This window comes from Aulostomus chinensis, chromosome 18 (genome assembly GCF_037954235.1).
Source record: "Aulostomus chinensis isolate RoL2024-O1b breed Wild chromosome 18, RoL_Achi_v1.0, whole genome shotgun sequence".
Lineage (NCBI taxonomy): Eukaryota > Metazoa > Chordata > Actinopteri > Syngnathiformes > Aulostomidae > Aulostomus > Aulostomus chinensis.
The window spans coordinates 657951-681160 of record NC_141337.1 but is presented as its reverse complement, the minus strand read 5'-3'; the positions used below and the strand labels follow the sequence as shown (position 1 = coordinate 681160).

The 23210-nt window shown below is 47.3% G+C and overlaps 1 protein-coding gene and 1 long non-coding RNA gene across 3 annotated transcripts in view; one reads left to right on the top strand and one right to left on the bottom strand.

Moving 5' to 3' along the window:
* grin2ca (glutamate receptor, ionotropic, N-methyl D-aspartate 2Ca) overlaps positions 1-14024 on the top strand; it is a 57374-nt gene extending 43350 nt beyond the window's left edge. The window contains exons 6-13 of the mRNA XM_086184349.1: positions 4293-4461; positions 5348-5501; positions 5614-5739; positions 6534-6763; positions 9895-10055; positions 10135-10322; positions 10533-10765; positions 11821-14024. Coding sequence (XP_086040475.1) covers positions 4293-4461; positions 5348-5501; positions 5614-5739; positions 6534-6763; positions 9895-10055; positions 10135-10322; positions 10533-10765; positions 11821-13443 — 2884 coding nt within the window. The 3' untranslated portion in view covers positions 13444-14024. The remainder of the gene's footprint in view (positions 1-4292; positions 4462-5347; positions 5502-5613; positions 5740-6533; positions 6764-9894; positions 10056-10134; positions 10323-10532; positions 10766-11820) is intronic.
* Positions 235-16677, bottom strand: LOC147244536 (uncharacterized). 2 transcript variants are annotated; one of them, XR_015109972.1, is made up of 6 exons: positions 16446-16677; positions 15542-15591; positions 15129-15298; positions 1608-1731; positions 725-797; positions 235-627 (listed from the first exon to the last, which is right to left on the bottom strand). It is a non-coding gene; the product is annotated as an uncharacterized LOC147244536 (long non-coding RNA). The 2 variants fall into 2 exon arrangements; XR_015109971.1 differs by lacking the exon at positions 1608-1731 and having other exon boundaries at positions 236-627; positions 16446-16674.
* Positions 16678-23210: the final 6533 nt, after the last annotated feature.

Below are 23210 nucleotides of genomic sequence, written 5' to 3'. Positions count from 1 at the left end.
TGTCTGATATCTGGGAAACTTAACATCGACTCACTTTTCCCATCGGTTTCATCAATTTAAGTGTATAACATTAAAGAACCAGACGAGATGCGTCTGCTTCCCCTGGGTAGCAGTTGGGTTCTACCAGTTAGGGTTGATGACGGGAAGAACAGACGAAGCTGTGACTGTCGGAAGAAGACTTGCTCAGACGGATACTCCTGTCAGTATCAGCTTCCAAACGTAATTCTAAACTTTGAATTAATAACCACATTCACACACCAAGTTTCAAAGATCCAGTTTATTGCTTTATCTGTTGGCAGCTACCGTGAAGCCAGCCGGAGCCCCGGCAGCTGGTGGGTCGGGATGTTGGGCCTGCTGTGTTTACCTGCGGTCCGATGTGGCAGCCTCGTGTCCCTCTGAAGTGTTCATTTGGGTCTGTTTGTTGTGGCTCAACTCGACTCATTGCCTCGCAGCACTGATCTGGAGTCCATTAGCCGGAAGGTCTGGGGGAAGGTTGGGGGTCACGTGTCATTAGCGCTCTTTGCATCGCACCCATGACTCAGCAGGTCGCTGCTGCTGCTGCACCACGTGTCATGGAGGTGTGTCTGTTTGACGTCTCTGACAGACTGATGGTGCGCTAAAGCTTCTCTGTGGACGAACGGAAATACAGCAGATGGATCAGCAAGTTTGTCTGGAATGATCCCAGACAAACAGTTCTCCAAGAGTTTTGTATTTTGTAAATCACCTGTGTAGTGTTCATGGGGGAAAAGCTCACCCTCCTCTAGGTGCTCCTGTCCCACCAGCATTTCATCACTGAACTGGAAAAATGTAGAAATACGTGGGGAAAAAAGCCTTCCGTGGATGTAAATCTCAGATCGATGCAGACAAATGTTCAGATAACTGATGAATCGGAGTGGCTTCAGAATGTCCTGATCCAAACAGACTTTTACATTCACAACTTCTGCACGAGCCATACATACAGCACCGATGCAACATTTTCAAATTTGAAAGGAAATCAAACAAATCCTCCTCAATATTACAAATAAACTGAATTTTACAACTTCACATGAAAAGGGTCACAAAAAAATAGAGATTCAAAGTATTTTTTCTGTTTTCAGAAAAAGTCGTGGGAGATTGAACCACCTCTTCCTTGTAGGTTCAGACTGACATGAACAGACAGTTCTTGAGGAAGTGTGTGGTAGCGGCGGGGGGGGCAGCTTGGCTCCTCAGCCCCCCACACACGGCTGACGCCACAGCAGCTTCATCCCTGTACACACTGAGGGCCGCTAAACTGGGACGAGCAGATATAAATACTGAACAGCCCTGTTACCATTTAATCCCTCAGTAAAGTTTTATTTGCGATCTTTGTCATGCACATTACTGTCACTCAGCAGACATTACAAGTGTGACAGTGGTGTTCACAGTAAACACACAGCGCCACAAACTGTGTTTCTGGATGCATCGTTGTCGAAGTCCCAGCTGATTCGGAGCTTTTGGACTCTACAGCCCCCCACTTGCATCACATCCTGTTTCTGTGAAACTGAAGGACATTTGAATCTCCACGTTCCTGCTAATCCTGCTGATAAGTAGGGGGAATTGATTTCAAGCCTTGCATCAGCATCTCTTACTTGGTATGCAGAGGCTGAGACTGAAGATCAGGGCAGCCGGGGTCACCTGGCATGGGGGGGGCTGTTCCACAGGCATATGTACTCATTAAAAGAGTTTCAAATGCAGTCCAAACACAGTTCAACACTGGGGAGAGAAGAGAGTAAAGGAAAGCCACGAGGGACGGGTGGAAAAGTCTAACAAGCACAGTAACAAGGTGCAATGTCCAGGAGTAAAACTGCATTTAAAGATTTGTAGATAAATAACAAGAAAGGATGGTGACTGCTGAGGAAGGTGGCCGCCTGCCAGCCTGGACACGCACTTTTACAGCTTGTACCAGTTGGTATTTGGAAAATAAAGCTCGACTGCTGATCAGCACAAAACAAGAGGAGCAGGACGCTGATGGATGTCGGCTTTATTACCTCCGCCTGGGATCTGATTATGTTGTTCCCTTTGTTTTGTAATTATTAGCGGGATTACGCAAAAACTACTTGGCTGAATTTCACAAAACTTTGTGGAGGGCCAGAGCCATTAAATATGGGGCAGAGCAGTTTACTAACGCTCACCGTTCCATTTGATTCCATTTCTAATTAAATATTTTTCACTTACAGACACATTTTTGAAAAAGGAGCAGTGGAAACATTTTTACAGTGTTTTAACGAGTCCATCAACATTAACTGCTCGTAAATATTTGATGCCATTTGATGATTCACTGCTTCTCTCTCCAATTATCAACCCATTAATCTGTCAGTACGACTTGGGCGTTTGATCTCAGGTAGTATGGCTCTAATCTACCAGCTACGGCGCAGGAAACAAACAAGGGCTGCACATTTATGACGGACACTTTTGACCTGGTCGGGCATCAGCTAGGTCCGGGAGGCTGGTTAGCTTGGCCCAATGGCTAGTAGTGGGTGGAAGTGTTAGCATCAGCCATCTCAGGTCCAGGCTAGTTAGCTTGGCCCAATGGCTGGTAGTGGGTGGGAAGTGTTAGCATCACCCAGCTCAGGTCCAGGCTAGTTAGCTTAGCCCAATGGCTGGTAGTGGGTGGGAAGTGTTAGCATCACCCAGCTCAGGTCCAGGCTAGTTAGCTTAGCCCAATGGCTGGTAGTAGGTGGAAGACTTAGCATCAGCTAGCTCAGGTCCAGGCTAGTTAGCTTAGCCCAATGGCTGGTAGTGGGTGGGAAGTGTTAGCATCACCCAGCTCAGGTCCAGGCTAGTTAGCTTAGCCCAATGGCTGGTAGTAGGTGGAAGACTTAGCATCAGCTAGCTCAGGTCCAGGCTAGTTAGCTTAGCCCAATGGCTGGTAGTGGTTGGGAAATATTAGCATCAGCCAGCTCAGGTCCAGGCTAGTTAGCTTAGCAAAATGGCTGTCTGTTGACCCAAGTTCCAATGGAGCTTTGGAGGTGCTGCGTCAAATCACTGCGCCCAGTCAGGAAAGTAGTTCCGGCTACGTGTCTGATTCTACCACTACAACGTCTCCTCATGTTAAACTGGTATTCATCACCAAGGTTACCACAACCCTCCTGATATTAATGCAGGCAGAGACGGAGCTACGCTAACAAACAATAACAACGTCACTACCAGAACAGAATTTAATTTCAAAAGGCAAGGTCCTGGTATGCATAGCCCCCTGCTCCAAAACATGCTGTCCTGATCGTAAATACTAATACAAGCCAGTTAAAAAGCTTATTTAGATCCACAACAACTGCTTTGATGATCACAGGGAAAAAGGCAGGTGATAATCTCTCAAACCATGACATAAATAAGGAAGGTTGTGATTGGTTCAGGTTCTAATATCTATACAGTAAAATTCATGGATTTCATCAGCTTTTACTAAAAATTCAGTTGGTGAACTTACCAGAGCCTCAGTAAAAGTTCTTATGCATCTTTACGGCGGATCTTTGGTGAATGAGGCCCAGTAAAACTACACCTGCACAGAATTCCTCAAGCAAGCCCGGTGTCATTTGGCTTTTTTGTATTGAATTATTACTCAAGGCAACATTTTGGTGGCGATGGACAGACACGCTGCTGCTAACCAGCCCAAATCATCCAGCAATGAGTTTCACTCTTCCGTCTATTGTTTGCGAGTGATTAATTTATGTTGGATTTGTTTTGGTCGGCCCAGCTGTCAGTCCATCTGTTGGGGTGGTGACATGAAGCGCCAGCCTGTGGAGCCTCTCCAACCCCCCACCCCACCCCCACCTCACCCTGACGTCAGAGGCTCAGTGGCGAGGAGATGGCTGGTCCTCTCTCACCTCCACCAGCTTCATCACTCACTTTTATATCCATCTCACAGCCGTGTGACCCAACTCTTCCAGTTACAATCATAAAAATCATAAAAGCAGAAACAGTTTATAGTCGTGGCAGCTAAACCGTCACGATGGTGCTCCATAGGTAAGTGGAGAGCATGAAATGATCACTTCCTGGAATATTTTCAAAGTCATTTGCAAAATGTTAGTATTTTCATCGTGAGGCTGGTTTCTAAATTTGTTGATATAAATATTTTATCAATTGAATTCAAAGCCTGGCTCAAATGGAGATGCAGTGAAGTAAATACATGCATGTGCACACGAGCACTGAGGCGCGCTCTCAGGGTGCTGGTGTGCTTCATATGTCACTGTTAAGGTTAGTTTACGGTCCATTAGCTTAAGTAGTCACATGGTGAGAACTAGAAGAATCACATTCTCTCTCTCTGTGTCTGTCCTCAGTATTGTGGGCCACACTGAGCCCTACACAAAACTCTGCTGTAAAGGCTTCTGCATTGACATCCTGAAGAAGTTGTCCCGTACCATTAAGTTCTCCTACGACCTCTACCTGGTCACCAACGGCAAGCACGGCAAGCTGGTCCGGGGCATTTGGAACGGGATGATTGGCGAGGTAAGAGCACGTATGACCGGCAGCAAGTCATTCAATACAAGGTAAACAAGACGTTACAAATAACTGCAGGATCAAGGATCTGTGAGAAGAACTCTCGGGTAGCGGACTACCGTATTCTCGGCTCATGATAGAAAACAGGAAAAGAATACGTTTTTTTAGTTGCGATGTCAAAAACATGGTAGTTGCTCTCAATCTTGACTTACGGTTGAAGTGAGAATCAAACACTCGTGACCCACCCACCAACAACCTCCGTATGCAGACTTTAGTGCTACATGTCATCAGAATATCCATCTTGCTCTGGTCGTAACTGTAGCCACTAGAGGGCATCTATCAATACAGGTAATTTCCTGTGCTTGCATTTACGCTCACCTGGTTGTTTTTCTTGCGAGGACATTCTCCATTAGCTGGCCAGGAAGGCCGTTGTGCTCAATGAGGCATCAGCTTCCACTGAAGCGCTAATGGCTTGCATGAGGCTGAGTTTCTGGACTGTAAATCTCTATCAGCATGATAAACAGGGATATGGCGAGGCGGTCACAGGGCTGTTTTAACTGTGGGTTCAAAAATAGAACCAGCTTCTGTTCAGGCGGACCAACCGTGACCTCTACATCTACTTCCTGTCTGTGGTGTTTCGCCAATAGATGCTTTATGTAATAAGTATTATGCTATCTCCTGCAATACCTTGCAATGGATTAGGGCTGGATTAAATGGAGGATCATGTTTTACAATAGAGTGGTCAAGAGGCAAAGCATCATTGTGATGGGCTTAGCTGCTGCTGCTGGACACAAGACAACCACAGATTGATTTAGCTGAAAAAATCACCAGTCTCATGTTTTGCATCATTTTCATCTCATCTGAAGACTCTGTACTACCTCCTCTGTACCTGCAGGTGTTCTACAAGCGTGCTGACATGGCCATCGGCTCACTAACCATCAACGAGGAGCGCTCAGAGATTATCGACTTTTCGGTTCCTTTTGTAGAGACGGGCATCAGCGTGATGGTGGCCAGAAGTAACGGAACCGTCTCACCTTCTGCCTTTTTAGGTGAGGAAAGGAAACCTCTGCCTGAACGCATCAGGCCCTCTCAATACAGCGACTGCAACCCACGTTTTCATTCACATACTTGAGTTTGTGTCACTGGTGTTTGTGCCTGCAGAACCGTACAGCCCAGCAGTCTGGGTGATGATGTTTGTCATGTGTCTGACCGTGGTGGCCATCACTGTCTTCGTCTTTGAATACTGCAGTCCAGTGGGGTACAATCGCAGCCTGGTCAGCGCCAAAGGTGAGTCCACCTAGCCAGGTCTCCCATGCTACCTACACCGTGTTGTGCTGGTCCTTCATTAATTCGACATAGCAGTGTAGGTAGCACCTTCTCCCCTAAAAGGAACTCAGGCACTCACATTCACACACTGGAAGCTGCAATGGAGCGTCAGCGACCTTGTGATCGCATCCACTGCTGCACCGCGTCTATTCTCCATGCTATTGAAAAGTTATGCTCGAATCCAGCAAAATCCTTTTGTGGTGTAAGAAATACCTGCCCTAAGTTTGTATTTCAACCTTGTTTTAAGAAAAACCAGGAGAATTACTCGACCAGCCACAATCATTTACCTTGTGACTCCTCGAGACAAGAGCGGTCGAATATTTCTTTGATAGTATACGTTTGGTGACATCAGTCATCCAGCAACAATAAAGATGGTCAGTTGGTCACGAAATGTAGCAACTCTGAGTTTGAAATATCGCTTGCAATGCCTTATGGGGTGAGCAGTTTCCCAAATCTTAAGCGCCAAATCAAATATTTTATGGTTGGCTTGGTTCCAGCCAGGTTTAACACTCTCCATAACAGGATTTCCTGAGACATGAGTGAAGAAAATGAACAGGAAATTTTCTTCTGCAGCTGTTCAGAAAGTGGACAGTCACTGTTGAGCATGATTAAGCAGGAAAAAGATCAAAAGGGAGAAGAGAAAGCACCAGAAAATTGCAGGTTTTTTTTGAATCCCTCTTCTACTTAACCATGAAGGCAATTATATCCATAACTTGTATGAAGTGAGTCGAGTCCCGGTCGTCTCCCCTCCCCAGATCCCGGAGGTCCAACCTTCACCATCGGGAAGTCTGTGTGGCTGCTGTGGGGAATCGTCTTCAACAACTCGGTCCCCATCGAGAACCCTAAAGGCACCACCAGTAAGATCATGGTCCTGGTCTGGGCCTTCTTCGCCGTCATCTTCCTGGCTTCCTACACCGCCAACCTGGCCGCCTTCATGATCCAGGAGCAGTACATCGACACGGTCTCTGGACTGAGCGACAAAAAGGTACCAGGCTGCGTCTTTGTCATTGACAGTCCTGTGTTTGACGGGCAGCTTCGGAGGCACACGGGTCTATTTTTGGGTGTGTAAACATTGTGTGGTGGAGCTATGACGAAAAGGCAAATAGGCAGAAGTGGCAATGTCATGAGTGTGACTGTGCACTGGAGAGTGCGAGCGGTGAAATTGAATTGCATCCTGACACTGCTTGGACGAAGACAAGCCTGTGAGGATGCGGGAGTGGATTTCCTGGGCAGACGGTGATTCTCTTTTCTGCCATTATCTTATGCACACTTGTCTGGCCTGAGGATGTGTTTTATAACCCTACTGACCACGAAAGCCGTGTTAAAACATCAGCACAAGAAATGATTTGTAGACTCTTTGCTCACAGGCAACTGAGGGGATTAAAGAGGCATTTGAGGAAAAAGACCAAGCTGTCCGCACTCATTACAATTCTGGCAAAGTCGTCTACAATTTTCGTCACATTATACATTAACTCCGCTGTGCAGAGAAAAAAAAAAACGTCGGTTCTGACAGAGTTCGTAGATTATTGAGCAGCATTCTGCGTGGAGGCATTCGTCCAGCTGTGCTGAACACGAAGCCGCAAAGAGTGACCTTGTATCAGAGGCGGGTGATGAAGACGCAGAGCTGCGCTGACGACAGTGTTGAGGCGGATGATCACCTCGTCCCCATGGCATACACACATCACTTAGAAAAAAGTCCCAGTGACATCACTGTGACATCAGCTGACCTCGATCCACCTACTGTGTGATGCACTGCAGCAGCAGCAAATGTGCAAAGGTACACAAGTGTAAAAAACAAACCCCGTCTGGGGGTCAAGAACAGGGGTTCCCATGGTGGGGGTCAGGACCTCCTGAGGGGTCACAAATGAAAGCATAATGTTTTAAATGCCGTTAAAAAGGCTTAAACGTTTCTAAAGTTAAAAATAGCTCTACTGTAAATGCTGCGGTCTGACAGGCCTTTTAGTGTCGGTGCAACATTTGTACACTCCAACCACCTGACGTTGCCATCAACTGAAGTCATTCTGGTGCACTGAGAGGAAAACACCAGTGGAGGACAGCTGTTACTGCAGCCACGACGGCGCGGCGCTCAGTGTCTTCCTCATCCTGAAGAATCATCATCCAGGTTTTATGAGCCAAGTTCCGTTTTCATGATCGTGGCACTGGTCACTCACATTAACATTCGCTGACATGCTAACAAGATGGTGGCAGTTCTGAACACGTCGGACATGTTTGAAGCCGTTATGTTGGAAAACATTTCACTCCAACTCGATCTGGCTAGTTGACAGGTAACTACTTAGCCAACGTCAATGCATCAGCATTATTACATCATCAGCATTGACGCTTTGGACAATAGCGTCTGCTAAATGAAATTGTAGAATTGTAGAATGAAGCAACCTTAAAACTAGCGTCCAGCTAGAGTAGGACAGCAGAGGTTCATCATATAAATCCACAGAAAAAGACAACGCTGTTATCTTGATTCTGATTGGCTAAAGAGCTCCAGACTTTGGTTCCCACCACAGATGTTTCATGAGAAGAGACAAAAGCTCGGAATGGATCATTTCCTTCGCCAGAGGATGCAGATGTTACTCACAACCTTGATACAAACATCATGAACATATTGAGGAGATTTAACTGCAGCTTTTTCCCCTCAAGACTTCCTTTGGAGAAGAGCAACTCTGAGCATGAATGGGAATTATAGCTTGAGAAACTCTTCTGGAGGACGAGTCTGCATCAGTTAGGATGATCTTAGTGTATTCACAGATCTCCGTTAGCTGCTGCAACCACGCTAGACTTCATTTACAATTATTGAAAAACTCCCAACTATGCTACAGCAGGTTATGGGATCAAACGAACCATCTCAGCTGTAGTCGGGATGTGTTCATTCTTTGGTGACCAGCCATCCATTTCTTGTTGCTGGCTGCAGACAGAGAGAGTGGTAGAGAACCAACAAGCTCAAAGGGTTACAGCAGAGACTGGGAGGAGTTGTGTTCACTTATTTGGTGACCCAAATAAAATCTCTGCAGCCCGCCTGTGCGTCCAAAGCTGGTCTTTGTGGAAAGAGGCAATAGAGCACAGATCCCTGAGGGAGGGGACTTTGATACATGCATCAGAGGAGCTGCTCTTAAATAAACTTATCAGGATCATTACATCATCAATTTAAACAAAGTCCATGAAAGATTTGTCACGGTGTTAAAGAAAGTCTCAAGTAATCCTGGATCCGCACCAGAATGCAAGTTTCATGCTTTCAGCCTGGTGGGTTCTGAATTATCCTGCAGGTGGACCCTAACGCGGCTGCAGGATTCAAGGTTCCCTACCAGGAGGTCTGCTTGGCTTGTGAAATATCCAGAGACGGCGTTGGCCCTCTCGCTCATTCATCATCTCTCATTGTCTCCTACGAATGCACTATGAACTCCGCTGCACAAGGTTAATGAAAAAGAGCAGTTTGGGCAATTGTTCACGCCCCCTCTGGCTCACGGTCCTCGCAGCTAATTAATACTTCTGCCGAAGCAAACGTAGAAATGAGCAGTTGGATCCTAACTGGGGGAAGGACACGACGTCCTGCCACCAAGCTGCTTTCTGCTCTTTGGCTCACACAATCCAGTTTGATTCGGTACAGAATAAATCACAAGAACGTCGCTGACATTGCTGCTCTGTGTTTTTAGTTAAAGCAAATGAAACTAATACGATGTTTCTTATTCAGAGGCTTTAACTTTTTAATGCTCTGGACCTCCACTTGATATGACTCTGCCCAATAATGTACATCTTTTTCCTCTCAGGTTTGCCCAGGAAATAATCTTTAAAAAAAAATAAAAAAAATCATCAGAACATTTGGAATAGAGTATATTTTGAAATGACAAGCAATCAGTATTTCTCATGAATGAATGTGGTGTTTAACATCTGTGTGAACACTTCTGAAATGTAGATGAAAAAGAAATTTAACTATTCTTTGTTTTGCTGAGGAGCTTTGAAGAGCTTTTGTGTAAACGACCAAAGAAAACCTCCATCAGCTTGTTCAGTCAAACGTTGGTGCTCATTCACAGACAGCAGCTTTCATGAATGGCATCAGTTTGGTGTGTTGATGTGATCAGCTGATGCCTCGCCCCCCTCTCCTCACAGTTTCAGAAGCCTCAGGAGCAGTACCCCCCCTTCCGCTTCGGAACCGTCCCAAACGGCAGCACAGAGCGTAACATCAGGAGCAACTACCCAGAGATGCACTCCCACATGGTCAAATACAACCAGAAGGGGGTGGAGGACGCCCTCAACAGCCTCAAGACAGGGTGGGTGTCTATCACCTGGACAGCAGAGCCGACAGGTGGAGCAGTTTCATAAACACATCTATCCTCTTTACTCCGCTAGGAAACTGGACGCCTTCATCTACGACGCTGCCGTGCTGAATTACATGGCCGGCAAAGACGAGGGCTGCAAACTGGTTACCATCGGCAGCGGGAAAGTGTTTGCTACCACTGGTTACGGCATCGCTCTGCAGAAGGACTCACGCTGGAAACGACCCATTGATCTGGCACTGCTCCAGTTCCTGGCTGATGGTAAATTCTTCGCATTCACAAGAAGTGATATGGATGTGAGGATTTTGCTGCAGTATGTAGCCACAGAGCAAGCTGTGATACACTAACGGTCCTTCGGCATTTTTGACTCACAAAGACGTGATGCAGGAGGAGAAGAAACATCTATGGGTGAAGAACTGTGCTAATATTCTCATGTCAGTAAATCCTGAGCCTGTATTATTTGCTGTCCAGGCGACACACAGAAGCTGCAGACCGTCTGGCTCACGGGAATCTGCCGCAACGAGAAGAAAGAGGTGATGAGCAGTAAGCTGGACATCGACAACATGGCGGGGGTCTTCTACATGCTGCTAGTGGCAATGGGTCTGAGCCTGCTGGTGTTTGCCTGGGAACATCTGCTCTACTGGAAACTGAGGCATTCAGTTCACAAGTCAGACCGCCTGGACTTCCTCCTGGCCATCAGTAGAGTAAGTGTCCCTACCAAGAACGGCACTCAGACGACAGTGCAGAGTTAAAGGAGGAACCAAGCAGGACTTTTCTAGTCTCAACGACAGTGGCAGGGACTTGACGATCTGTGTTTGTGCAGTTGTGAAACTCAACAGTACTCTTAGGTGATTGTGGAAGTTCGCTGACTGTGGACTCAAATAGGTCTTTTATGCAGAATGTGCAATTATTTATAAAAGAAGACTCAAAGAAGTAATGAACAACAACAACATCTTCATGATGTTCGGAGAAGTAATTTGTGAGCACTTGAAAGGTAAAACAGTCTCTTTGGGTGAAGTCTCGTGTCATGAATAAAAGCAGAGGGGTTTTTGGTTTCCTAGACTTCTCACATTAGTTTGAATGAAAGTCACATTTGAAAATAAGAAGTCAGTCCAGCTGCATGTTTCTAATTTACCCACCAATACGATGCACCTTCGCCAGAACCCTACATGCAGCGAGACAGAAACTGCACAGACATGCAACAGTCACATGGACTACTGTAAATCAACTGCATGAGATCAGTCCAGAGCAGTTCAAGGGCAGCAACAACAATAAAAAAGACAGTTCGATGAAACGAGTTGGAAGCAATAAAAGAACTTCATAGACTCTTGCTGATATAAAGTGCTGCTTCTGATCCCTGAGAAATTGAATTTAAATTGCCCCATTAAAAAATGTCAACAGTGTGTGTCAACAGCAGTGAGAGGTGAGATTAAGTATTCTGAACTGATACACACTTTGAAAGTAAAATAAAGCTGGTTGGATAAAAACGGAGAAACTAATAAGGTGAGCACATGATCAGCAAGCCATAACATGAAGATAAAGCATGAACAATATCCAGTCATAAATCTCACTCTGCTGCAACGGTTTTCCTATGTACGAATGTTTTCACCTCATTTGCTCAGAAAGATAATGGGTGTTTTATTGAACTTGACCAAATGTAATCGCAGCCGCTGAGGCAACACATGATTGAAAACCGTCGGTGGAGTCAATTGTCGTCTGATGAGGTTGAGGGATTATTTGTCTTTGTTGTCTCTCTCAGGGCATCTACAGCTGCTTCAATGGAGTCGAGCAGTCTGATCACAACGGCAGCTTGCAGAGTCCTGACGTCACCACCAACTATTCCCAAGCCAACATGCTAAAGATGCTGAAGACGGCCAAGGACATGGTGTCGTCTGCCAGAGTGGAGAACTCTCTGGACAACGCCACCAAGACAATAGAGAATTGGAGCAGGCGAGGGGCCGACAATGTGCGGGCTGGCCTGCCACCTAGAGTGACGACCACAGACCTGAGCCATGGCCGGCTGCCCTACATCTCCAGCATCACAGACAACCACTCCCCCTACCCCCAGAGGGCCCGCACACCCACCTTCCCAGTTCATTATGGAGACACCACCACCCAGCCCTTGATGGAGAAGCCCCGGGTGGTGACCAGGCCCACGCCGCTGCGCTACACGCTGCCTGCACGCAACACACAACATGTCTTAGAGAGGACTCTACCCATCTCCAGCCTCAGCAGCCCTCATCTCGCCATGGGGGACACTGCCCCATCTGGTACTTCTAACCCCCACCACAGCAGCAGGCTGTATGTGGAGAACCCGGCCCGGCACCCTGCATCCTCCTTTGTACCTTACAGGGAATTCCAGGTGCCCAATATCTACCTGGAGCACAAAGCACCACTGAGGAGGAAGTTTAGCTACCCCCCGGACTGTGTGAGCCGGAAGAGGAGGTCTCATAGTTATATATTTGATGCTGCAGACCCCCGAGTGAGAGGTGAATATGATGAACCTCGATCCTGCCTTGCTGAGTTGAGAGCCAATCACCTCCTGAACAACCATGCCACCGATGCTGCTGCCATGGCCTGCGCTGCAGGACACTACCCAGGTGGCAGCACCAGCTGCAACTCCTGTATGAAGTCCTACCTGGAGCCAGAGATGGAAGACATTCCACTCCTGGGGAAGGACAAACTGAACCGCCGCGCCTCATTTCTCAAAGCCACATGGGGTAATGATAGAATCCGTCAGGTGGATGAAACAAAGCCCTCCACATCCACATCTCCCTCCACCCGCGTAGACATGCCTGACCTGTTTCCACGGGTGGTAGTACCCAACCCAAAGCCCCACAGGTTTTATGGCAGCCTGGGGCATAACCTGTCCTGCTACCCCTTGGCTGCTGAGCCTGCCTACTTAGACCCCGCCCATATGGGCTCCTACCCTTATAAGCAGAAGCTTAAGTACTCAGAGTCCACCCGGCTGCCCTCTTACAGGGAGGCCATCCTGCAGAACGCGGCTGCCCTGCGCCGCTCTTCCTCCACGGTGGTGCACAGACACTACTCCACCTATCTGAACTCCTACACAGACCTGCCAGTGTATGTTGGCCCACTGGCCCAGGGACCACCCCAGTTCTACAGCAGTTCCAAGGACGTGTGTCACTTGTTCCCCTGTACGAGCCACTGCCCGGAAAACACAGCGATGCTGCCTCGTATGAGCGAGAGGCCAGTGGTTTACCAGAACAATATGTTTGGGGCCTATGATGGTGCAGGAAAGAGGGAGGAACCAGGCTCCGGGAGCAGAGAGCGGAGGCAGGTGTTGGTGGCCCGCAGAGTGAACAGTCCCTATGTGCCAAAGCCGTGGGGCAGGGTATCCAGCCTGGAGTCTGAGGTCTGAAGCCTCCACCAGGCTGCCAGACTGAGCCCCTCTGCCCCTCTTCCCTCAGCCTTGGTTTAAGCAAAAAGTAAACTCTACACCAACAGTGTATTTGAGAGAGTTGACTCTCAATTATCGGTGCAATAATGTCTTGGGCAGCGTAATGTCCCCGAAGACCGTGAGAAGCAAAATACTGCTGGGACTTTGTGAGCCAAACATGATAAAGACAAGGAGATGTTGAAAAGCATTTATGAATAAGAATTTAACCTCTTGATTGTTATTTAAAGGATTTTTAAAAGCTGAGTTGCTATGTGAAAGAACTCTGGGAGACAATATACTGTAGCCTCTCACTCCGATTACAACTTGACATGTTTCTTTTTTGCATTTTTCCACTTCATCATTTTAGTTAATTAAATATAAGATTATTCTGAGATCAAACACTTGACCATGTCTTCCACGAGACGCCCGCAGCCTTCAGTACACCCTTGCTGTGAGGTTTTCTGCTCCACCGGCCATCCATGTAATTTGACGAAGATCTTAAAAAAGGGAAAACCATAAAAGTATAATGTGTATTTCTGATGTTACGCTACCCTTTAATAAAGAACAAGGTCGTCTCAAGGACCTTTTGGAATCGCTGGCTTTCCTCTCAATCTGTATGTAAATCATCTTCTCACAACTTACAACGATGAACTCATCATCACATGACCGTGTTGATACAGGACCAGCTGATATGTGGCTCAGGGTCTTTGGTCGCTGCGTCTGCTCAGTCTCCAGCAAAGAACCTCAAACGACTGAAGATCAATTCATTCTGAACAAAATCCCTCCGTTAGTTGTGCAGCAGGAGGGAGAGGACTGAGTGATAAATAGAGTAAGTTTGAAAAAATAACCAAATAGTACCAAAGTATCGGTATAAAACTGACTCAGGCTATACTGTAAATCACAGTATGAACACCTTTCACAGGTTGAAGATGAAGTATTGACGTGTAGACAGAGTAAAGAGTGATGTCACGAGGACTCACAATAGCAGGTGTAGAATGTAGGACCGCAACTACGGCCCACGTATCCAAGAGGAAAGTAAGGTGAAGATGGCACTGATGTCAACACACAGCACCACAGCGCAGCCACGACCCTGAAGGAACATCAGCCAGCGACACACCGGCAGGAGCGAGTCGTTATCATGAGAAGCACATGACTCCCTCAGTAGGACGCATCCCAGTCCACATGCCAAAGCACAACCAGAGGACAATGAGGTTGTGTGTAGAAACATGAGAGCAGCACAGCAGCAGGAACAGAGAGCGGCGGCGGCTGCCATATTTATGAGCCCATGAATGAACCCTTGTCACAGACTCCATATTTCCTTTCTACACTCAACTAATGTGTTGTTTCTGAACAGTTTCCAAGTTATCATCACACTTTATCACACCAGCAGTAAGAGAACCCCTAGGGGTCAAGGCTGAGATCCGTGGGTATGTTGTTACGGTGACACAGGTGTCAGATGGAAAAATAACAAAAAAAACATCAAAATGATTTAAATTTTGATTCTTCATATAACGAAAAGATTATTTTTTAATTCTCAAAATAGCCTCTGGAACACAGTGTGTATGTTGTTCCATGAGCCTCTTTGAAACTTCCCGGGTTTTCCTTCAGGTTGAACTATTGCACCTTCAGGTGTGGGCGGGGCTTAGTTGCGCTCCGTCTATGTTTACCTCCAGACTGACTGACACAGCTTTTTGTGGTTTTGCTCCAACTGTCTGGATGTCTCCTGTGTGTGATGTTCAGGCTGCGAGAGGCGGGTCAGGCTTGTTGTCCCCATGAGGGAGGCACGTCGTCACCTCCTTCCTCTCATTTGTGGTGAGTTTGTTTGGCACTCAGCAGCCTAAAAGTTGACAACATGGAATTGTTTTGCTTTTATTTACTTTTCATTTCCCTCTTCTGACAGTACGCACAAGTCTCGGACAACAAATCTAGATATTCTCCTCGCGCTACCGAATGACGTCATGGATCATTAGCAACCATCTAAAAAACTCTCAGATACTGAACACTTGTAGTCTGTTGTGAAGGTACTTGTTAACGCCTTGTAAGTGTGACACGCCAGTGACATCACAATAATGAGGCCTACCTCGCCTGAGTGAATCATCAGATGAGTAAAAGACGCTTCGCATCTTCAGGCTGCAAGAACAGATGAAGCAGAAATATCACAACATTGCTATGAACGTTCGAAAAACATTCCTGCTTGCATTAAGAGGTTCCCTGAATGTTCGTCTTGCTGGCAGGAGAACGTTCTGTGGGTTCCAAATATTGTTAACATTATCAGAACCTTCCTGTGAACTCCAGGCTGCCGGTGCCTTCATTGTCACGTCGACATCAACCCGCTACTTCGCGTCTGTCGTGGAACAAACACTGGGCGCGGCTTGTGTTTCTGAGTCAGTCATGACTGCTGTGGATGGAACCGTTGGAGGACTGAGGATTTATCAAACTATAAAGAATTAAAACGCGAAAAACACAGATAATCCAGAAATACTCCAGTCTTTTTCTTCTTCTTGACCCCAGGAGCAGATCGTTTGTTGAGCAACCTTACAAGAATATCTAACATATAAATTTCAAAGTTCTGTAGAATATAAACTCTCCAACATAAGCTGTTGTTCTGAAAACATCATGTAAATTTGGCACTTCAGACAGAACGTCCCACTGGAGCTTCTCAGAACATCCTTAGAATGTTCTTTGCACAATAGATTGAAATGTTTGTGGCCAAAGTAGTGACAGTGCTCCTAGCTAGCTGTGTTAGCTTCTGGGCTACAACATTGAACTACATCAAGCAGCCATCTTGGAGTCAAGCACAATGAAAAACCATTTAGGTCTAAAGTTTGTAACTCAAACACTAGTATTTAGTTTTCATCACTCTCAATCCACGACCGAAAGTGGCCCTCCAGCAGAATTAAAACATAACGCACAAGCATAAATCTGCAAATGCCATTTAAACACAAGCAGCTTACAATTAGCATGTTAGCATCAACAGCACTCACATTAGCACAGTCCAACAGGCCTCAGAGGACCCGAAGAGCATCCGGGGTCCTGGCAGCTGCACGGACCACCAACCAAGTCTACCACGGTTTGGGCGGTGCGGACAGAGTCAAGCTAACAAAGAGGCTACATGCTACCTCACCTGCTGCAGGACAACCAGCAAACCAGGGGGTGGAGTCAGTACAGGTGATTTAAAGCCACCACGCTGCATTTATTTTTAAGGAAGTTAAGTTTGATGTGTGAGAATAGCTGCAACGCAAGTTTTAACATCCATCAAATAAAAAATAATAATTATATTACAGTATATATTGTAAATGTACAATGTTTAAATTCTTGTTGATTCTTACTTTAAGAATAAAACATTAAAAAAATGTTTTAACCATTTGAAAGTCTCTTTGCCCAGCAGGGCAGTTTTAACATTCGTAGAAAATAAAAGCTGATCAGGCCCCTCAGTCAGACGGTTGCTCAACCATTGGGTGTGACTGTGGGTGATGGGAACGAGATCCTGAGGACTTTACTAATTCTTGGTTTCACAGCAGGAGTCTGAGTGACTCACCACAGGGGGAAGCAAGATCCTGACGCAGACACCACAAATGAATGAATCTGTGACTGTGACATTGCTGGAGGGTTGAGGCCCACCAGCTGAGGCTCTGAACCTCACTCAGGTGGACACGGGAGAACACGGCAAGCAAAACTGTCTTTCGGGGAACAATTCCATCATGTTTCAGACGATCTGGCAAATTGGTTGACAACATTTGGAGTTTCTGGTCTGAACGGACCCCCATGTCAGACAGAAGACCTGATTAGATCCCTGGTTCCCAGCAAAGATACGAGGGCCGTCCTTGGTTACACGTGCCGATGCGCGAGCAGTGAAGTCTTTTCAGTGCAGCCCATTAACAAGCCTGCTAATCAGACAGAGACAGATTAATCCCACCAGCAGCCAGTGTGAGAACTCAGCTGAGGAAAATAATTGATGGAAGCCTGAAGAGAGTCTCAGCAGACCAACGTACGGCGTGGACTCTGTCAGCCGTGCTCACTAACCAGGCCTCGCACAGTCGGTAGTGACTAATTCTGTGATCGCTGAGCTAATTCATTCCCTCTCTCCTCCCAGGAGCCATGCATTTCCCACTTTTACTACATAGTGGACAGGATTATATCTAGCATCAGGGAGCTATTTATGATTCCATTCTCTCATTCAACATCTTGAAATATTGAATTGAGATGCAGTCGGAGGAACATCTGAAGTGCATCTGGAGGCAGCGACGAGCCTCGGGCTCCGGCTCTGGATGGTTTTCAGGAAAATGTAGTCAAACATCTCACTAAAGGAACAATTCATTTCCGCTGCTGCCACAGCGAAGCCGCTTGAATTATAGTTTATTGCAGAATTGGCTGAGATGAACTACCAGCTGCCAAGCCGATGAGCTACCGCAGCACTAAACTACGTCAAGATAGAATCCCATTAAGGCCTTCGCCAGGCTTTGAGGTGAAGCTCACACGTGGGACGAGGCGGCTGATGCTATCTGGAGGGAGGGAAGCAGAGAGGAAACAGTTCAGCAGCAGCTTTAACTCACAGATGCAGTTTCACAGCTGCAGACGGCGTTCTGGTTCCATGTGGAGGTCCAGACCACCTATCTGGGTCTGTCTGACCTGTAAAGACCATAAAGTGGAGCATCTCGCCGTCTCTCCATGACCAGCAGGTGCCAACTCCACGCTGAAGCGTGCCTGTCACAGTGACCTTGACCTCTGACCTCCCAGTGTATTTGAATTAACTTCCTCTGAACATACCTGAGAACTCAGTGGACACTTGAGCCAGAGAAGTGACTGACAACTGGGATGGAGGTGCAATCGTAAAGCCTCCGTCTGCTGGCGCTGGAAAAAAATAACAGCCTCCGCTTGTCACTTCCTGAAGAGTTTATGGTTTCTGAGTTCATGATATTTATTTTGTGAATGATGATCCATTTAGAGTCAGACAAGCAAGTTCATCTACAACTACCAAGGGCTTAGCAAAGCACTTTGACAGGAACGGTTGTCATGGTTACAATATTAATCCTGTGATGAAGAAACACTGACAAGATCAGAGTTTGACCAACTGGGAGCAAAAAGACATGTATATGTATTCCACGTTTGGACGTTTCAGAGATATTTGTCAGGGTGTTCCTGAGATGACACGACAACGGCTGCACCAAGGTACTGCGCCGATGCTGCGGGCGGCGCTCAGGGTCGATGCTGCATGTATTAGTACTGCATGTGATTATGGAAGCATCTTCGACCTCAGCGCTTCAACTCTCGACCGGTTGTTTTGACTTTCTCCTTCATAACGACTTCCATACATGCTTAACCCACAGACAACGTGTTAGTGATGTGTTTAATCAAACCACCTGGAAGGGTCGGAGCTGGCAGAGGTCCACACACACACACACACACACACACACACACACACACACACACACACACACACACACCTCATTAGCTCAGCCCCGGCTGACCAGCTGAGCAGGTTTCTGCTGCTTGTCTGATGAATCCTTCGACTCCTCCACCTGGACGAGCATCAGCACTTCTGCTGCGTTCGTTTTCAAGCTAAATCAATGCAACTTTAACCAGAGAACAGTTGGGATGCAGCCCTGCTCAGTCAGCCTCGAGTCACGTTTAAGGAACACGCCAACTCAGTGTCAATCATCAGTGAAGCACTGAGGACACGCGCGAGGTTTCTGCTGCACCTGCTATTTAACAACCTCTCCTGGTCACCGTCAGCTCACAGCCGCTCAGCGCCAGCAGGACCAGGAGAGGCCGGAGCTGTGCTCTGTGACTACGAAGTCATTTTGGTTGAAATGTCACTGAAGAGACAGCAGACTTCTCTGGATCATGAACGAACACTTAGAGATTTCTTTTGCAGGACAGTCAACGGCGGTGATTCCTGTATTTTCAGGGGTCCAGACTTTGGTTGAAACTCAGTGTTGCATGAACAACACCGTCACATTAAATCCTAGCAACTTGAACTGTATCGTGCTGCTGAGGAGGGTTTAACGTAACTACCTATTGACACCCTTCTGTCCATCTGTGCATAAAGAAATGAAATGGTGTCGTTTCAGCCAGACAGCTTCTCCAGCCAGTCGGCCTGACTGCCCCCCGCCCCCCCCATTATATTTGCAGGCATCTGACTCTGCATCTGTCGCCCAGGCCGAGTGAGCCGCCATCATTGTGTGCTGGTGCAGGGAGAACAACGGCAGCTGATCCAGCCAGGGCAGCAGATGCCGCCTGATTTCCAGCAGATAAACCAGCGTCCCCCGGCAGCGTGAAGCCCCTGGACAGCAGGGGGTGAGAGGACACGCACAATGGCAGGGCTGGGCTCTGTTTACTACTGAGGAGGGTCCACATGATGTCATCAGTTTTAGGACACAACTCTCTGGTGTGGAGTTCAAATGAGGTTCTGATTCATCCAGGCCCACTGGTATTTCTACGTTTGAACAGAGTTTGATCCTGCTTTCATGCCTGTTTGGAAATGAAGTGACAAAGTCAGAGGCAGGAGGGTAAAATGAAGCTGGATTACAACAAGGTGCCTGTGGTGGGACGGTTGAATCCGTAGTTCGATGATCTGAGCTTCAGTCAGTTCCCAACTGCAGGTCTTTGTTGAACCGTCAACTCAGGGTCGGTTCACTTGGGTCAGAATCAGCTGATGGGCGTTTCCTGCTTGCTCCTCCTCGCTGTGGTTGTTTTCCCAGGGAGGAAAGTCAGTCTCTACAAACCGAGTGGCAAGAATTCAACTAAACCCAGAATGAGGTGAGAATGTTTTTCTTCTGACTGTTTGCATCCTCCAGAGTTTGAAAGTCCAGGCAGGTCACCACTGACTGTCTGATCCAGACATCAAACCAGCGACAGCGCTGATGACACGTCCGTTGTCACTTCATTTATGCAAATTAGATGAAAGTAACTGCCTCCCCGTGACAGCTGGAAGGAGACGAACGTGATGTAAAGGGCTTTTGTTTGAAAGCTTTCCTCCTCAGTCTGTGAGAGCTCTTACTGTGAAAGGCATCCTGATGAAGGTCACATGATCCTCCTTCTGTTTGTGCAGGGGAGGCCACTGACAGACCTGGTGACACTGATGAGTATTTATCCTCCATTAAAGTGGCGTGCCATTAATTAAGCCGCAGTTTGATCAATTAACACAAAAGTCAGCGACTCGAGACCATTTGGAAACACAATTGATTTGATGACCTCTGCTGGTTCTCCTCCCTTCAGCCATATTCATGTCATTAGCGTCACGCCACTTATCCGCCCAGCTGCAGTTTGGATTCAGATTTGATCCCATCAGTCGCGTCCTGCAGGTCGAGCAACGACAGAAGAAATGGCGCCTCTGTCATGAGGTCTGCAAACTCCCACTGTCGCTGCTGGAACAAAGGCGTTCTGACAGAGGACATTTTTATCAGCTGTGTTCCAAACACACCACTGCAACAGGCCGTTTTTAATGACCAGCGTGCAAACACACAGCAGGAACACCACCCATCCATCCCTCCATCATCCCTCCCTCCATCATCCCTCCATCCATCATCCATCCATCCATCATCCATCCATCCATCATCCCTCCATCCATCATCCATCCATCCATCATTCATCCATCCATCATCCCTCCATCCATCATCCATCCATCCATCATCCATCCCTCCATTATCCCTCCCTCCGTCCATCCATCCATCCATCATCCACCCATCCATCATCCCTCCATCCCTCCATCCATCATCCATCATCATCCCTCCATCCATCCCTCCATGTTCTCCCTCTTCTCCTGTTCAGGGTGGTGGGGGTGGAGCCTATCCCAGCAGCCTTCCCCCTGGACAGGTCACCAGTCCATGGCAGGGCCAACACATAGAGACAGACAACCATTGGCTCTCCCAGCCACGCCTACGGTCAATTTAGAGTCTGGATTAACCTGGTCCCTCTTGATGTCTTTGGACTGTGGAGGAAGCTGGAGTACCAGAGAGAACCCAGCAGGAACAGGGAGAACATGGAGACTCACCCAGAAAGACCCCGTGCTGCAGCCGGGGCTCCACCCACAACCTTCTTGATGGGGGCCACAGGGAGGACCACTGCTCCACCCACAACCTTCTTGATGGGGGCCACAGTGAGGACTACTGCTCCACCCACAACCTTCTTGCTGGGGGCCACAGGGAGGACCACTGCACCACCAGGCCGCCTCAGCAGAAACACAACATCCCTTAAATATTAACTTCTTCATCCCTTTACTTAGATTTAAGGGTACGAGTTTCCAATCATACTGCGGAATTAACAGGTTGCAGAACTGAAGCCACACATTTCAGAAACATATTCATAGAAAACTGAATCTGTTGAACTCTACTGGATATCCTCAGTTGTTAAAATTACTTCTTTTTTTCATCTTGTCCTTTTTTTCATAGCTAACATAAATATTAGACGTATCTGTAACATCACAACTAAGCACAGAAACAATGGACTCCCAGCCTCCACGAACCTCCAACACGGTTAAATAATGGTTCATAGTGCAGAGCGGTGGGAGTCTCATCCTGGACTGTTCAGGTTACATTTGACACCATAAAAAGATCAAACTGCAATAAACAACAGTTACATGACACAGAAGTGGGGTGAGATTACGTATGTGAAAATAATGCTAATCTAAACTGTAAGGATTAGAAGACGCATCGTCTAAAGGCCGGTTCTAACTGTGATTTGTGAATATTTCATGATGGTGACGTCTGTCAGACCCAGCCAGACTCTGAGACCGGACCTGCATGCCAAGTGGGTTCTAACATGTCACTTACCTGCAGGAGCTGAAACAGAGAACAAGCGTCAGAGGACTCGCTGATTCAGGGTCAGCTCACAAATCTGTTCCAACCAGACAGAAGTCCTCAAAGGAAGTCAGGTATGACAATATTGATGCAGTACAGCCTAGCGTTATTACGCTGCCACGCCAGTTTGAGTTTCCTGGAGCTCCAGAGGAGCTCCTGACATGCAACCAGCAAACAACGTTGTTCTGTCAATGCAGCCTTGGAGGAGCTTCACTCCTGTTTTTATGGGTCCAAACGATCGAGAGGGCAGTGGGTTATTCTGTCAGCAGCGTGTTGATCTGTGTCGACGCACTGGTGTGGTGTCCTCCATGTTCTCTGGAGGTCATGTGACCACTAGTGTGTATTTGTTTTCTAGCGTCTCCAAACAAATGGATGGATTCCAGAAAAGTAATGTTAGACGGAACCAGTGATTGCCCTCTGGAGTTGGTCTGTACCGGATACTAGAGCCTCTCGTTGGACCAGGGAAGGAGGTTCAACACTGACCTTTTTGTTTGAATGAGACGTCAGCTGATCAACGTCATCCACCTCTAATGTCGTCCGTTACCGACCTTCATCATCCTGTATCGTTCCTACGCCTGCTCTCATCAGGCCCTCATCCTCCAGCGGTGCGTGTCTCTGGTTATGGCTGGTGCAAGGGCAATGGGAGCGCTTTAATGGGGTCCTCCCTTCCTCCTCCATTTCATTTCCCGCCCGCGTCTAAACAAGAGACAAGAAAGGAGGACAGGCCGCATCATTATGGAGACCTATTTCCTTCCTGGTAATGAGACGACGGCCGAGCCAAGGTTAAGTAAAAAAAACAAGGAAATTCCGGTTCCCGTCAGCTGCTTCACCTTTTCGCCCGGGTTCTTTGTAAGAGCGTTGCTGGGACGGTGTTTGTATGCACGCTGAGATGCCAGCAGGTAATGAAGGTAAAATCAATACAAGCTTAATGTTCCCTGAAGAAACTCCAGT